Source organism: Tympanuchus pallidicinctus, unplaced genomic scaffold (genome assembly GCF_026119805.1).
Source record: "Tympanuchus pallidicinctus isolate F22 unplaced genomic scaffold, pur_lepc_1.0 scaffold3, whole genome shotgun sequence".
In the NCBI taxonomy this organism is placed as follows: Eukaryota; Metazoa; Chordata; class Aves; order Galliformes; family Phasianidae; genus Tympanuchus; species Tympanuchus pallidicinctus.
In genome coordinates, this window is record NW_026294747.1 from 87,901,466 (window position 1) to 87,920,052 (window position 18,587).

Genomic DNA, 18,587 nt, shown 5'->3' on the forward strand with positions numbered 1-18,587 from the left:
ACCACCCTGGAAAATGCATACCATTTAGCATCTTTTTATCATGTTATTAGCAAAGTACCAATATACTCAAGGGAAAAGGACAGTGGAATAAAAACACTCAAAGAGAGTGAGCAAAGTACAGAGCAGCCTTTAAAAGACCTGATGATTTATACCTTAGCCAAAGCAAGGTGCGAAGTGGGTTGACAGGGTAACAAATATTTAGTGTCAGAAGGAGGACTGTAGTTTGAGGAATTATTACTAGCAGTAATGGAACACATTTGGCATACAAATCCTCTATCTGCGTATATATAATTTAAAAGTTTATTAATCCAGATATATTCTAAGAAGTATTCATAGATGAATAGGCTTTCAAGCTAAAATGATTATTGCTGTGCTAATGACTTCTTCCATGTTATAAGTAGAACAACCAGAATTTCTGGATCATTTCTATGATTTCTGAATAAAAATATCCATTATGGCTTGAGCGATGAATGATTACTGTAAATATATTTTTATAGTGTTACTATATTTAGTGCATTAATTTTTTAGTGATTATGTAATTAATACATTAATATTACATTACTATATTAATGTTATAACTTGTTCAAATAAAAAAAATGAAAGCAGAGCTTTGAAAACTACAAAATCTCTAGCAAGAGCAATTTTTAGTAAGGTATTAACAGAGAAACCAAGGAACACAACACACACTATTCATAGTACTTTTTGTACATGAAAATGAGTTGATGTAAACAGTCCTTCAGAATCATAAATGAAAACAAAGCTTAGCTTTCTGAGCACTATATGTTTTACTAGTCTAATTTGTCCATGGCAATCAATGTAGTTTTTAGTTCTAAAGAACAATTCAACTTTACTGAAAATTGTTGCAACAGACGTTCCTAGGAAGCTTCTCTTCTCCCAGTGTACAGTTGTTACCCTGGAGGAGTTACAGAGGCAGGGCAGCTAACCTATCTTTGGCTAAAATTAAGAGTACAAAGGCCCTGATGAATGTTGAAGTCAAAGGACTTTTGAAGCATTATTTGCTTCAAATGGGGTGAAGTTAATGAGCTAAGTATGAAATTAGATGAAACCATAATCAAGCATTCTGTTAACATAAGCTGAGTTACTAAAATTGGTACTAAAATCCAATAAAGATAGGATAAACTGCAGGATCCTCTCTTTTCAGACAAAATTCAACGTATGATCTTAATAGCAGCTTTTAAGAGAGATGCTGTGAAACTAAGACACTGGGAAGTGTCTTGCTATGAGCTAACGAGTGCACTTCTTTGGAAAAAAACTGTTTTTGTGTAAACCCAGGATGTCTGTTTTGATTGTAAGAGGTCTTAATGATTCTGTTACTCTGCACAAAACCATGAGCAAAATGCTGTACTAAAAATATTTTCTCCTGACGTGCAGTTCAGTCATTGTTTCAATTAATAGTAAAAAGTATTGTAGAAGGAGTGTTGTTTTGAGTCAAGTAGATACAGGACAGTGATAGTAAAGGAGTAAAGAAATAGCGTGAGGATGTCCCCAGCAAATCCTCAGTGTGTATCTGTTAACCTTCCTGCAACATCTCAGGCAAAGTCAACCCTTGCTTCTCCAACCCCCTCAGCTATCATAAATGCCCATCACATATTCTACACACACACATGCTATGTATGTTTTTCAGCTGACAATAAACAATTATGCTTTTTCTGTTCTGCTTTAAACATCTGGACACTTTCAGGCCTTGATCCTTCTAGATCAATTTTCTACTTTCAGTATGTTTCAAAACAGAGTGCAATTGACACTGGTCTCAGCAGCATGTGATACCACTATGTTTAGCTTGCTCTCGTATGCAAAAATTTTCAGAGAATTGAAGAACCTAAGAAGGGGAATATGTATGGAGTCAGTTGTGGTGTTCTGTTGTTGCTTCAACAGTTTTGTCTTAGAGTTGAAAGGCAGAGAAAAACAGGAAAAAGCTGGCCACAGGATAAATAAATATGGAACTGGCTTATATTCATTACAAGACATTGGACAAAAAATGAGAAATGACAACTATCAGCTTTCATGCACTGCATTGGAAAATGTCACTGTTGCGCAACATAACCAAAATGACCACAAATACCAGTGCACATGCTCAGCAAGGAAGAGGAGGTCCAATAAGCAGTAGCAGAATTAAAGTGTTTCATGTGGGAACCATATTTTTTTTAGAATACATATTGTTTTCATTCAAAAATCTCAGTTTTTTGAATCCTCTTTGCATTTTATATTCTTTCATTTTTCAGAAAAAATCCAATAAACTAGTTTCTGCTACGGAATGTGTCCACAATTAGAAAGCAACACTGAGAGACTTAGTGGAAGGAGAAAAGAAAGGTCAACACAGAAGAAAAAGGTTAGATGAATAAAAGTATGTCAGAGCAAAGCTTCACATGATAGATTATTGAGAGTAAAGGCTTTTTTTTTTTTTTTAAAACAAACATAAAAAATATATATAAATCAAGAGCACAAGAGCCCTATTTTATGATTTTTTTTTTTTTTTTTTTTTTTTTTTTTTGTGCTGTTTAATTTCTTTATATCTTCTTTGCCATTGTTAAAAAAGCAGCCAGGACTTCAAAGGCAAGCTGCATATGTTCTAAATCAGGACTTCAGTCCTGATGTATTACGGCATAAAAATTAAAACTAAATAAATGTGCTGTCTAAACTCCCATATTTCTCAAAAAATTGCTTTTAAGGATTTAAAAATTTAGAATTATTGCTTGATCTTACTTTACCAACCATAATGCTTTCAGCAGACTAAATGACAAAATATTGTATTAAAAAGAAAGGAAAAAAAAAAACATATTTTCATCTGGATATAGTGAACACCTGTATTTGGCTGTCTTGCAGTTTTGTCAGATGCAAGGGGGAAAATGAAACTTAGCAGTCATTTGTTTGATAGTGAATATGAACTGCATAAATTTTCAGCTTATCTACTGTTTTCTGGAATGCTCCTTGACAGTCAGGGTAAATCGATGAAAACAAAGCAGTATGTCTGGTTTGAAAGAATAGTCTTCCTGTTTTATCTCAGAGATGACTGAAGAATGAATAGATTCTCTTGAAAAAAAAAAAAGAAAGCCTGCCAATTTTTTAGTTTTCTCTTTTCAGATTATGAACTTTAAACAGGTCAAGTTAGAATTCCACTTTATTTTACTGCTGTTTGACCTGATCCTTTTGTTTTCCCTCCGTTATGGCATGTCTGACTCCAAAAGTGTCTGGCCAGTGTAGACCAGTTAAAACTGCCCTCAAAATATTGCAGGACTGGGGCCTTTGTGGTATCCCTTTTCCTCTGGAGTTTGCTTTTACAATGGCCATTTGATGTTCTTCTGCCAAGTCATTTTGATTTGTATTCACTCGTTTGTTTTATCAGGTTGCAAAAGGGGCAAGTGACTCAGGTAAATACAAATGCAATGCTGTTCTTTTTAGTGAACTTTTTTTTTTTCTTTCTTTCATTTAAAACTCATTCATTCCTGTTTCTTTTTATTTTCAGTTAAGAGATAATCATAGACTTTGATTTATTTTCTCAATGAATGGCAGTCCTTTACAAAGATTCCTGGATGTTGGTGTGATCAAGAGATCTGCTTGTCTATTGTTTTTCATTTTGTATTAACTATTCCTACTCAGTTGTATATAAAAGTTCAATTTCACATTAAGATAGCAGGTACTTTAATCAGTTCTAATAATGCGTATTGACCTTATTTGCATATAATAAAAGAGCAGGGTGAACTTCCTAGTGAATTTAAGACATTTTGGGCCTTTTTGAAAGGCCTTAGCACCATCCTAAATGTAACCATCTAAACTTGGTGCCTGAATTGATAGTGCAGATCCCTCAGATAGCTGTGGAGCCCCTAGAAGTAGAATTAGAGTACCAGAGCTCTTCAAAAATGGACAGCAAAAAAATGCCTCTCAGCCTAAGGGAGATTTGAACAATATTTCAGGGTCAGTTGCAGGTCTTTGGATATTTACTGTGTGCTAAACTTGCCTCTCCTACAACTGGACTTCAGAGTTTGCCAACTTATTTGGAGTTGGTTGCCTTGAGATTTTCATAGTTTTTATATAGGTAACATTTTTTCATTTTTGTAAATTCTATAATAAAGACTTTGCAATTTTTAATCTGGCCAAGGGATTTGTCATTGTTTCAGTATAGATGTCACCAAGAACACAGTTACAGAAATGGTGTGTGCTCTGTGTTACTAAGATATGACCTGAATTTTTGTTGATAGTAAAAAAAATGTTAATTATTTGGATAATTGGTGAAGGAGGAAGTAGAATTTACATTTATGTTGCCTTTATTTTCTTTTCTGCCTTTTGGAGAAGTTCTCAGAACTTTTTATTTGCAGCAATCCTTTGATGACTGGAAAGGGAATACCCTTAGGCAGGCAAAGTAATTACGTTTTTGTATTATATTCTCTGATGACCAGTGAACTGCTAAAACTTCTCTATTCCATTTTCCTCATTTAATTCTTAATCAAGACATCAGCAGCATGTGAAAATGCATCAAGAATTTTTTTTTAATCTGACCCACTGAAAGAGGCTCTTTCCAGAAGAAGTTTACCAGTTTGGCACAAAGCTTCATCCAGCTGCTGGATGAATGAATTACTCAATTTAGGCTCAGGTGAAATTGTTTACACACTTTTTCTTTGCCACAGTAAATCTAGGAATTGCATATAAAAATGGTGCACAAAGGAACATTATTTGGGTTGTAAGGTCAATTGCTCAAGTGAGATTTATGATTGCTTGCACAACAGACCCCTTTTGCATATGCTTTAATATAGGTTTGTTAATTAAGTGAACATCTACTGTCCTAGACCTTTGCTTTCCTCATTATGACGGCCAGATTCAGACTATAATACAAAATCAGCAACAAATGTTCACTAACTTCAAAGTTTCTGTCTAATTCTAAAAAACAAATAAGCAAGAAAAACTCCAAAGCAGTGGAAAACAAATGATGCAAGCAACAAAATAGAGGAAATAGATTTTCCCCTACTCTTCTTGTGTGCATCATTTTCCCCTTTTGGCTTCTTCTAGAAAACAAAAACAAAAACAAAACAAACAAACAACAACAAAAAAAAACATAACAAGCTTGAACAACAGAAGCACTACTCTGGAAGTGAATTGATGCAAAAAAAATAGCACTGTCAAGCTCTAGATTTGTGTTTATTTAAAAAATTTCTTTCTTTTTCTGTTTGTCCAAGATGTAAAATCAACTGCTGAGACAATTCTTTATTGGTGGTGCATTGCAAATTACAACAACAAAAAAACACTGTTGGCAATTCAGACAGTGCTCATATAGTAGTCCTAAAAAACAGTTAATAGTCACACAGAAATAAATTTCTCCAGACTGTTTCCAGACAGGTGAGGGTAGAGGAAGACCTACAGCAGCATATGCAAGAAATAAAATCATCCTGGTCTTAAAGAATCACGGGGACTGTTCCTGCCTGCTTCATGGACAACTGAAACAGGACAGAACAAAAAATAAAACAAATTTTTGACATCCTTCTCTGTCTATCACCGCACACCTGCTCACTCACAACTTTTCAGCCCCACTATGTGTACGTTTGGCTTTTTACTATACATTGAGTAAGACAATGTGTAGCTCACATGTGGAATTGTATGCATTTTAGTGCTAGAGAAATGTGTTTTGTTAATAAGCAGCCATTAGAACTCATCTTAGATTTGGAAATATGTTCTTTCCTTCTGTACCTGCAAGCACTTTTCCTCTGCTATGTTTTCTATTTGTAGCTGAGAACTAAGTCCTTGTAAGTGTTACTATAAATGTATAACTTTTACAGCTTGAGTTTACAATGTGTATGAAGGAAAGAAAACAAAAGCCTTTCAGGCTGTCTTTGAGCTGTTCCAGGCTGGGTGAGGTGCATGCTAGTGCTGAGACAGTCACACACCACCTGGGAAGGCAGAGAAGCAACGCTTTTCCTTGCCGGTAAGGACTCATATAGATGAGGGCTGCTCCGAAAGTAACGTCCCCTATTTTATTATAGTGGCCCACAATGTCAGTGGCAGATGTTGGTCATATGGCAGTAGATGTTGAACCTTCCACCATATTCTGTGACAATTTGTTACCATGAAACAGATGGTAACAGAGGGGCAGTCTGACAGAATGGTATCCGACGTGGAAGAGCATATGAAGCAAAGGTGTGGAAATGAATTCCTCCATGTGGAACAAATGGCACCCACTGACATTCATCAATAGTTGCTGAATGCTTATGGAACCAAACAGTGGATGTGAGCATAGTGAAGTGATGGGTGGTATGTTTCAGCAGTGGTGGCAGTGAAATGAAAAACAAGCCATGTTCTGGACAGCTGTGCAACTGCAGTTGCACCACAAAATGAAGAGCGTCACAATCTGCTCATGTGAATTGACAGATTATGACCGAGGGACTGTATACAGAGCTGAAAATTGGCTTCAATATGTTGGAAAAAATAATGGCAACTTTGGAATATTGCAAAGTTTGCACCAGGTGGGTCCCACAAATGCTCACAGAGGAAAGCAAAGAGCTCTGCGTACACATCTGTCAGAATCTATTGAACCAATATGAATTTGAAGATGTTGGTTTCCTGGACTACATCATTTCCAATAATGAGATGTGTTGTTCACCACTCAGCCAAAACAGCAGACCATGGAGTGCCAACATGTGAATTCCCCACTGAAGAAAAAGTTCAGGACAGTCCTCAGTGGATAAAAAGATGTGCACTGTCTTTTGGAGTAAGAAAAGTGTGATCTTTCTGGATTCCCTGGAACATGAACAAACTGCTAACTCTGACCACTACATCACAATACTTGCTGAGCTCAAACTCCCGGAGTTGGGCCAGAGAAGAAGACAGTCTTTTCCTTGCAACACAGTAACATCAGGACCCATAACAGTTTGAAGATTGTGAAGTACCTTGCCAATCTTGTCCTACCACACCCACTGTATAGTCTCTCCCACTGAATATGACATCTTCTGACTTCCATGTATCTGTGCTGATGGAAGATGGACTACATGGACAACATTTTCCAAGCAACAATCTTATCATAGCAGCTGTGAAACAGTGACTCTTTTCCACTGATGCAGCTTTTTACAAGCATGGCACGCAAGAATTTGTTCATCATTGGTAAAAATGCTCAGCTAATGGTGGTGACTACATTGAAAAATAGTGTTTCGTAGCTGAGAATTTTCTCTCTCAAGCAGTATTGTTGTGCTTTTTAAATTTGTTGTAGTTTCCATGGAAAAAATAGGAGTGACTTATGTATATAAAAAGGCATTTTGAGCAGGAATTTATTCATGATGATCCACTAGAGTAAGTCATAGTCTGGGATGACACAAAAGTAGCTAAAAAGTTAGAAGAGTAACATTCTTTGAGTCCAGGTGATATCAGGAAACACATGCAATCTCTGTTCAGAGTGATAAAATGAAGAACTCCACTCACACATTTAAGCTTTATTGTGTATTTTATTCACAAGTTCTAAACTTATTTTACAGTGTTTAAAACAAGATCATGTTTACACATAGTTGGCCAAATACAGCTCCCAGTTCCTAAGGTATAAATTCATTATAGTCACTGGATTACTTCAAGTTTCTTTTCTGAGACTATGTGACATTATGTCTGAAAAGGCAAAAAATGTGATTGCCCCCTGACAGACTAGCTTGTTATCAGATACATACTTATTTAAATATGTCTTCACCTTATTTGGTTTGGGAGTTATCAGTAGCACTTTTGTCTACAAATACAAGAATGTCTTGTGGAACACAATTTATGTACAATTCACTGCCATCTGCCTATGTCCAGACCTTGACTGAGTAGGTAGCTTGTCAGTGAGCAATTCAGAGATCGCTGCTGACAAAACCTGAATCATTTCCATGATAACTGTAGCTGTGGGACTGCCTCATCTTCCTCTGTGTCTGAAGGATGTGAAAGTATATCTCTGGAGACGAATTCAGAAATGTTCTGCATTCTTTGCAGATATAAAGACATAAGCTTTCTCTATTCTTTCTCTTTTTTCTTTTTTCTTTTTTTTTTTTTCTTTTTTAATTTCTGATAATTGCAGATGGTTATAAGAAAATCTAAATCCTTGATCACTTTAATTTTCACATACATTTTTGCTTTTGTTCATCCACTCAGACATCTAGTAATTTCACTTTTATGCCCATATTATATTTTAGTCACAAAAAAGTACTTGTCTTATTTGATAATAGACTTTTTTACTGACTTAGCAAACACTCTTATCATTTTCTTCCATGTGTCTCTTGTTTTCTCTTTTTCTTTCTCTGACATAGTTACTGTGAATTAATTAATTCACTCTAAATTCATTCTAATGTAATGACCAGCTATATAATTCAGGCTAGAACATTGGGAAGATACTAGAATTTTGATTCATGACCATTTATTTAAGGAAATGAAATCAGCAGTTTGGTCAAAACCAAGGACGATTAAAAAGTGCATCCTTCTCTGATGAATTGCTGACTGTTACATTGGATGAGAGGAGCTGTTCCAATTTTGACATTTTTTCTTGTTGATCTTTATTTACCTGTAGAGAAGCAAACACCTGTGTTGACAGAAGTTTTTAAGTTGCCGTTCTGTGATGTTTGGATAACTTTTCCCAAGCTTTCAGCTGGTGTGGCTTTTCAGCTTTGTCAGAAGGAAGAACAAATACAATCCTGATGTTGCAGATTGATATATGTTTGCTAAGTTTCTAGTGCCACTAGGGATCTTCAGGTTTTTACAGCAGGTTATTTCACTTGCAGTAGTTAAAACGCTGCTGGGAGAAACAGTAGCTATTTGGTAGTGGAATTTCAGTGTCTCCATTCAGAAAAGCCAAAATATTATTTGCATTCAAAAAAAAAATTCCAGTTTTGCTCTAGAAACAGTCTGTTAACATTGATTGAATGATTTTTGCCTTGCTTTGAACTTCCCATTTTTAAGAGTGACAAAGATGACTTTGATAATGCAGCTGCAACAACATCTGGAGTCCTCAAATTACCTTGACATAATCTAACTGAGTTTCTCTCAGAGCACTCCATAGAAATGCCATTGTTTGTCTCGATGACTCTGTTGTTCAATGGAGATAAGGTCTGCCAGCTTCCCTTGGTGCTGCTGTCATGCTATGGTAACGGGAGAGATAGATTCTTCAAAATCGGTTCATTCCTGAATGATTCTACAAAAATCCAGAAACTAGTACTCCCTGACTGCTTAGCTGCCTGAAATCACTCTTCCCTTATGGTTTGTGAGGATGTACCTGCGTGCTTATTTCATTGTTTGGAAGTTTCTTGAAGAATCAGTATACAAACACAGAGGGAAGAATTCCATGAGAGTTTCTGGAGCATTGTTTCTCAAGCAGTGATTTGTAGGTCACTGCTCATCTGCAGAAGCTCACAGAAAGGCTTTTTCTGAGAAGTTTTTTAAGGCTGGAAGGACTGGGATTCTAAGAAAGGATTCTATTCTCATACATGCATGTAGCAGGAAAGTTTTCTGGGAAACTAGGATATCACTTCTATTTCTATAAATATTGCTCCAGAATACATGTTTAATTGTACATGGAGCCATCTTGTTCACCCAACATATGAATTTGGCCCTAAGATTTACTATATATATATATATATATATTTATTTTTTTTTTTAAAAAAAAGGAACATTTTCACTCTCATGCTTTAAAAATATTTCATATCTGTGATGAGTATGAGTCACATACTTCATTCTGAGAAGCAACAAATAAAAATATTCTCTAAATATTTTCACCTCCTGTGCATCAAAATGTCCTGCCTCCACTTGAGGCTCGTATAATTCTGTGCCATGTTTTTTGTTTTTGCTTATGTTTTGTGCTCCTAGTAGATTATAGCTTACAGCTCTTGTGAAGTCTGCTGTCTTATAGCATGTGAGATCAGGATCTGACATAACTTTTCCATTCAGGAAGGAGGCTATATGGAGCCACGTATGTCATCCAAATATTAGCTATGCTTTTTTTTTTTTTTTTTTTTTTTACCCTGTGGGCTTTTAACTGTCATTTCAAGGCACCTGTGTGTCCTTCTATTAGTATGAAAAGGAACAAAGGGTCTGTTGTAAATGGGTTGAAGTTACATCCTTTATTCTTACATGTCCTTGTAATAGAATGGCATAATAGAAAGTTGTTCTATTTATTTTGTTTGGAAATTGCAATTAATCAGAAGGCTGTAAGGAGTCAGAACTCAAACCTAGTTTCAATACTATTTCCTTTAGTGAGTTTTACACATTACCTTTTCAATAAGTGGTGACAGGCAGTGCATTTCTTGGTGATTATAGCATATGTCAGGTGGGGTTAACAGGCACAAGGCCAGAGGGAAAGTAACTACTCGAGGTGTACAGTAATCCCTTAGTAATGATCTGCCTTATTTCCTCCTGATATTATAAAATTATGTTTATTAAACAATGTGATCCAAATCCTGAGAGGCACTAGACCTCTGATACTAGCATTGAGTTCACTAGGAGATTTGATACTGAACCAGTCAGGAAATCAAGTCTATTTATGTACAAGAACTCATCCTTGATATACTTACTGTATCAATATTCCTCATCTTGAAATGATGAATGATCCACATCTGGAGGCCAGATCTTTAGATAATGGTATATGCTGATTAACACTGGCCAAGCAACTAACCTGTAATTTAATGTGCTGTGTTGATGTGACAGGATCAGTAAATGACTGCAAATGAAGTGAGAGCCTTAATTTGTAGACTCAGAGAAACTGTGTATGTTGGAAAGACATCTTAATCCATGCTGCTTTTCTTGGCAGAATTTTTAGACCATCTTCAGATAATGGCAGTCAGCTCACAGCTTCTGAGTGGTGGACTTTAAACCAGATCCTTTGTGTAAGTCTCTTGGATCAATTCAAAATTAACTGACTTGACTTTTCATCAGTTAAAAAAAATAGAAAGCTAGATATTTCCATCTGATTGTTTTTAGTCATAACACTGGGCCAACATTTCAGCTATATTCATTTATAACAGCAGAAATGTTGCCCCGTATATTTTTAAAACATAGCACTGATTTATAGGCAGTAGCATTATAGTAATCTTCCCCAAAACTTAATCAAACATACTGGTCTAATTGGATAGGCAATAGTAATATCTGATTTTCATTCCATGATGGATTAGAAACAACATCCTCATACTTTGAATTATTTATGTTTTGATCATATGTCATGTTTTCAAGCCAATTTCTTACTGAGTCTGGACTCAGGTTTAGAGATATAATCATCAGTAATTTCAGTAAAATCAGTAACATCAGATACAGATGTTGTATATCAGAAAGATGGGCAACTTGATCAGATTTGGAAGAAATGGTCATCATATCAGGGCTACCAGTTACACTATCAGCTTAGCAGATTTCACAGTATGGAGGGTAGATTTTAAAATTGTAGTTGTCAGTCTGTTTAGGCTATCCATATACAATACCTTCTGAGGGATATTTAATATAGTTTCAGAGAAGAATAAAGAACTTCCAAACTGCACAAAGAAAGGGACTCCCACCCTCTGCATGAAGCAACAGCCTGATTCTGAGATCTGAAGCTGAGGTTCTGACATGCCACCTTGTTGTCTACAGTTCTGTATTCTGTATTTTCCCTCTTGGCTTCTACTTTCTTTCCTGTTCCTGGAAAAAACATTGAAAACTTTGTGGGATGGATAATCTTGCTTCCTGTCCAGCTTTACTGAGTTGAGGATTTGCTGTCAAAATGAAAAAAGGGGGAGGGCGGTAGAACACTGAAGAAGTTATTACATGGGCCAGGTGTGAGACAGGGTAGATCTCTACAGGGTAGAGATGAAAAATATATGAGGAAAATGGAATAAAGGAAGAATTAGTGCAAATGCCTAGTATGAACAGACCTAAAAGCATCCAGACAGTTTTTGGAATATTCAAAATCTCCTGTTTTGACTTTGGCAGCTGAAATCTGTTGTTGAATTTTTTCCCTCTGAATCCACATGACAACACTGCAACAAGTCTAAAAACATAGTCATTATTTTACACACCACTATGACCTTTCCTGGAGGATGCTGAATCCCTGTTACTTGATAATAAAAAGTATAAAATAAATATTTTCATTTTTTTAGTACAAATAAGCTGAGAGAAGAATTCAGGAGGAGCATCTTCCTCCAAATGCTTTCTCTGAGGAACATTTTATCACATGGTCAGTGCTGCTATTGTATGGTGGAGGTATACAAATACCTCCTTCCCTTCTTGGAAGACTAAGCAAATGCAATAGACTACGTAACCCACTTGGAGACATGGGTGCCCAGACCATCCTACTGAGCACTGGCAATCTAACTTTTTCCTGTAGTGAGAAAAATTTGCATTACTTGGCCCTTGGAGAAACATCCTATGTATCCTTGAGTAAGTATTTAATAGAGATTTAATAAGTTATGTTCAGCGTAGCAGCTCAAGAGCAGCTAATTATGAAAACCTTATTACTGTAGAACTAACAGGCTTGCAATAAAAACATCTATTACATAAATTGTTAATCCATAAAAAATGTGTTTCTGGAACCATTGGTATTTGTTTAACGTACAATTACTGTCTAATTTAATCTAAATTAAATGCCTGGTTGAGACATGTAATTTGAAGTGTTATTGAGCTTCCTTCTCTGGTATTAAAAGCAAGAAATCAGCTGCTAATGCCTGGAGGCCAGGTCTTTACCATTTAAATTCAGGTACCTTAGCACTAGCATTCCAAATATCAACCATTTGGAAAGTGTTTTTCATAAGAATGTACGTATCTGGCATTTCCTCTCGCTTGGGGCCATATCCTGCCAACAGAGTCAAGACTCAGACATAATCCAAATGAGGTTTTGATTGAATAAAAGGTATTGAATTGAGATCTGAGAATAAAACATGTTTTCTTATCGTAGAAGACAAGCTTTGCAAGATGTTCTAACTCCTGCCAGTGCTGGAAGGGTAAATTATCATTTGACTCCTGTATGGATGTATTTATTTAGGACACGTAGCCTGATGACTCAGGAAGTTATGTAAAAACTGACCCAGTTAATTTTAGATGCTATTGTTGGAAGAATATCAATGAAAATTAATCAAATAGTCATGAAGGAACCACAGGGAAGGAGCGCAGAACACTGGTGGGTAGGCTTTTGGCAGCGATCATCGCAACAGTTTTAATGAGAGGAAAACACATTCTCAAGTAAATTAGAGAGCAATGACATGATTAGATGGTAAATAATAGTTAAATACATGCTTGGAGGTCCAGAACAGAGACTGTGGAGTTTTTGTGTTTTGGGAGTATTCCTCTCCAGTCTGCTCTGAATAGCCAGAGGAGTTCACCAGAACTCTGCCTATAATTTAGGGTCGGATTATAACTTTTCTGACACTGCAACCAAAAGAGCTGCTGGGGCCTTGCTGCAGCAGGAGCCTCACTGAGGCTTTCACCACAAGTACAGAGCTTTTGGCTGTTGACGTGTCCTGGTTCTTCTAGCAGCACCATGGTTCTACTCTGCTCAGACTGCTGTCACCCGTATGGGCTGCGCGGGAGACATCTGCTCTCCTTATGTGAAGGCAGGGAGATGGAAGGGCTCTGTCTTCTTCTGAGGCAAGTTTAGTCCTCATTAAGTGGGCGTTTGCACACTCACTGGTGGGTAAACGGAGTTGCGTGTGTGATTGTTTATGAAAACAAGGAGAGTTGAGTGGGAGTGGACTCTTTCCCTGGTTACTGGGGAAAGGGTGTGAAAAGGATCACATTCACTAGTTGTCTTCCTTCTCAAATGTCTGTCTCTCAAAATGTGAGGCTGCACACACAAAGTCTAACTTGTAAGCTTTTCTTCATCTAGCTATAGCACACACCAGAGTTGTTTGATGACTCCATTGAAGGGGATTGGCCTGGACTAAGTGCATTTTAGGTGCTCATTACCTCTTTTTGTTTTAGGTTGTCAGAGTAGACATGCTTCAGAAGCAAAAATAGAAAACTGACATACCTTCTGGTTCTCTTGTAGTAGGTTTTAATGTTTTTTTCGTGGTTTTCAATAAGTCTAGGTAGAGTCTAGCTGCTCCAGCCACTTTGATTAAGTGGGGCAGAAGTGTCACCAGTGTCATTCCTCACTGTTTGGCAGAACTAGAAGGAACACATGGGGAGGTTGTCTGTTACAAAAGCAAAAGCAAAAACAAAAACAAAGCTGCAAAAAAAATCCAACAAAAACAGGACTCTTGCTGTTACACTGAGACATCAGACAGTCCACTCAAAACTGACTTATTTAATTAAATGGTAATTCAAGTGAACAGCACACTGTGTCCTTCAATAACAGCCTGGCAGCTTGCTCATTAATATAATACAGTATTAATTTTCTCTCTCTGCCTTGCCACAATAGGACACATTCAAACATGAGGCTGAATGCTGTATTTCCTCCAGAAATAACATTGGAGGAGGGGTAAGGGTATAATTAACTAATATGTGTTGTGCTTTTGTTTTAAAAGTTTATTTTTTTGCTTTAAAGGTCAGCAGATAACAGCTTATATACTGTGTAATTTTCTAATGGATAACAGTGCCCAATAATACAGAAGTTCAAATTGTCCACTAGAAAGTAAAATTCATAATTTTCAATCTGCAGCAAAATACTTTAGTTATGCTACCCTGAATTTATGACTATTCATAATAACTTGTATACAATATATTACTTACAAGACTGATGCAGTTTGTAATCACATTTTTAATGTTGCCTGCTGGCACAATTAATGGAATCCAGGGTGCAAGATGAAGAGTGAACAGCAAGTGTTTACAGATCTGGCTCTTTGAAAGTTGTATGATATTGGTAAATAGAAAATCAGAAAGAAAACCAAGTGTTATTTCTCATATGCTATCATAATTTTGAGGCATTAGAAAATTTCTTTGTGAAATGATATTTTTGGCTTTTTGTTCTTCTGCATATAGTACTCACAACTACATAATTCCAAGAGGATCAAGCAGCATTTTGTGCTCTTCATATTTAGATAGCAGCTTATAATAATTTTAGTTTTAATCTGTTCTTCATTTTTTAATTAAAAGTACAGTTGTTCATCCACAATATTTTATTTTCAGCAAAAAACAAATCAGGTAACATATAAGGTTTCCAGAAATACCTAGTGGAGTTTTAATGTTACTTGTACCAACCAGGGGATTATCACTGCCTTTACTAGAATCAAAGCAAGCCAATATTATTTAAATTGTAAAAAATATGTCTGAAAATAATTGTTGGCACAAAATCATGCTCACAGCTTCCTAGTGCACTGTATGAGAATTACCTTAAATGTACTATTTCTCTGAAGTAAAATTTCACTGAGCACATTTACAATAACTTCTGAAAAAATCTCTGTATGTATAATCTTTTCTCACTAACTGACTAATTGAATGGTTGGAAATACTATTTATTTATGTTTTAATAGTACATAACATCTGTACTCATTCTCATGGGCATAAATAGTCATGGATACTCCTAGAGTTCTTTCAAGTCCTATGTGATGTATGTCTGTCATTCAGTCAGAGACTTACGGTGTAAATGACTCAAAGACAGTTGCACCAACACATTGCAAACTCAAAGAGGGGATAAACACTGCAACCTGAATTGGAACTCAAGAACTGATGTAGATGGCTTTTCCTTTCATAACTGTATATTTTCTGCTTTTTTTTTTTTTTTTAATAAAATGCCAATAATCTATAATTCTCATGCATCAGTACAAAAGCATAGTTTTACAATATATTTTAACCAAAGTGAAATAGTGTGTTAAGGTCAGCATTGCAGCTAGCCCCTGTGTGAGCTGGCACAGTGGAGGGGTCAAGAACTGCTGTTGACCATTTCTAGAAATTCATTTAAATAGGAAGATCCAGGATTCAGAATGTTTATCTGACTCCTTTCTCGCCTTGGAGTTGATCAGTGGGATGTCAAATATGTGCTTGATCTCCTTACATCAGGGGAGATGACTGATTCTTTTCATGGTGCTTGTTACTATTTTCTTCTTGTTTTCCTTAATTATTTGGCATGAACTATAGTCCATCTTAAAACCATTACTTGACTGGGATTCCTTTCTTTCCATTTTGTTACTTCTGCGCTCCAGGGGATTTCCTTGAGGAAGTTAATATCTTTTCTAGGTTGCTACAGTGACACAGGATCCAAGTTTTTTTGTTAAGAATTTCCATAACTCATTCAGTTTCAGGCAAAATTATTGGCTGAAGTTCTTTCTTTCTTTCCCAGCAACTTACCTTTACTGTCTTGTGGTAATTACACTAAAGGAAAGATCTCATCATATTGCTTTAATTTGGCAATACTTTATTTTCTTACTTTGATCTCTGATGGGAAAGATGCTTTCTGTATGGCTCATGGATCCCAATTCAGCCAGTAATTATTACTGTAACAATACTAGAAAAAACAAGCAGACAAACTAACATTGTGATGTCTACAAAATATATTACATACGGTTGCCTAGCAGAAGAAAAAGGCATTGAGACAATCTTTGCATTTTTTTGCCACACATAGTCCAAGTAATTGTGGTGTGGTTGCACTCATACAACTTTTTCAAAATGTGTGGAAAAAATAAGAAAGTCCTTTTTTTTCTTCATAGAAGTTCTGTAATGTGAAGGATAATGGTGTTGTAAATGCACTGTTGAGTTTCATCACAGAGCCTAGGAGTGAGTTGTAGTGTTTGTGGATGTGAGGAGTCTGTGCTTGTTCATTCTTCTTCATTTCCTTAAATGCTGTATGTAAGACTCACTTTATGCTGCTGGAACTCTCTTCTTATGAATCTGAAGATCATATGTATAACATGCAGACAGAAATAAATCCTGTAGGTAAAAGAAAGTAGAAACTGGCTAAAGATCAAAGGTTATCCTCATTCCACTCCTTCCTTCACTTTTATTATCCTGTCTAAATTCAGCCTTTTGTAGAGAGGTTTTCATTTTATTTTTCATGAGGAAAGGTTGAGTTTAAATGAGAGTTAAGATTTTATTTGTTTTTCAACTCAGTATGTAATTTGAACCACAGCGTAGTAACTTTGCTAGAATACAAACTGCAGTTCTTATAGAAGGTATATAGGGTATATAATGGCATAGAAGATTGAGGAGTGGATTAAGGAAACAATATTTCAACTCAAGTGTTCTGTGATCTATAGATTAAGTGTCAAGTAGATCTCCTTATTCTTTTCTTCAGAACTAATTGTATGTTTTCTTGCTTGCCAGAACAAGTATTAAACCTGTCTTGCAAAATTTCTTTAGATAACATACTTGTAATTTCTGTATTTATTTTTGTACTTTCGGTGACATTTTCCACCAGAATGCATTAAGAATTTTGCTTTTCCTACCTTTATTGAGCCTTCCACAGGTGCTATTTAAATGCTTTATTTAAGACTATGAAATGCACTGAAATAAGTAAGGATGACCAACAGTAGAGCAACTGAACCAGATTAAGTAGAAAAGTTAAGAACAATATGTAAGGAGTACATAACTTCAGTAGTTTCAAAGCTATTCTTATCATTACCCATATAAAGGAGATTAATCAAAACAACAGCTGTCCTGGGAAACTACCACAAAATTTAAAGTGTCTCTTCTCTCCCAATTAATATTTTTCATGAATTTTTTGTCATTAAAAATTCAATACATTACGTGAATAACAGTTGAAATGTTTTAGTATTTACATAATTACAGATCACCATAAAAAGTGTATCACATTTTTTTATTATGAAGCAGAATTACTTAGAACATTGTAAGTCAGGAGCAAGCAGTACTGGTAGAGATTCTAAAACATTCCAGGTAGTTTCAACTTATACCAAAATCTTGAATCAAAGAAAGTGATTCAATGTTATTTCTGCTTCCAAAAGTACTTCAAAATGGTGATAAGATTTGACATGTTTCCACCATTTTTCTATCCCTGGCTGTATATTAGGCTCGAAGTCCAAATACAAAGGAAGAAGAGATCCCTAAACAAAAATTTCACCTTGTTTGAAAAGCACAACTTTTAATTTTAGTATCATAGTCTAACTATAAATGTTATTTATCACATCAGTGCCATGAGTGATCATTTCTAAATAACACAGTTGTATTTTACATTGTTGTGCAAATGGGGAGAATCAAGGGTGATATCTGTTAATGAGAGGCAAACCTCATGTTTCAGCTGGTATCCAGCTACTGAGGATCAGCATGGTGAACATTATCTCACATCTGCCTCATGCAAAATTCTGTATACCTAACTCCAAAGCATCTGATGTGGGCTGTAGACAAAAACAGGATACTGAAATAAATATATCCCATACTCCATGTAGCCTTACTCAGCAAATGTGAAATATGTTAGTAATATTTGTTCTGCTTTAATTATTTGCACTGTGTTTGAATACTAGGTTTTGGTCACCTAACCAAGCAATTGCTGAAGCTAGCGGACGGACGTGTCGTGCTGGCACTGGAGGGAGGACATGACCTTACTGCCATCTGTGATGCATCTGAAGCCTGTATAAATGCCCTTTTAGGAAATGAGGTAAAACATAAATCATAGTTGGAGAGAATGATCCGAGATTGCTGAAAATATTATCTTTTCTTTTAGCAACTGTAGAGCAGACCTATTTTGATTGGATTTAAAAGACATGCAATTTGAATGTTTCAGAGTACATCTC

General features: G+C 35.8%; 1 protein-coding gene across 2 annotated transcripts in view; it reads left to right on the top strand.

Moving 5' to 3' along the window:
- HDAC9 (histone deacetylase 9) overlaps positions 1–18,587 on the top strand; it is a 438,145-nt gene that overhangs the window by 394,592 nt on the left and 24,966 nt on the right. For both annotated transcript variants that reach the window (XM_052696013.1, XM_052696014.1), the window contains one exon: positions 18,318–18,451. In XM_052696013.1, the coding sequence (XP_052551973.1) occupies positions 18,318–18,451 (134 nt within the window). The remainder of the gene's footprint in view (positions 1–18,317; positions 18,452–18,587) is intronic.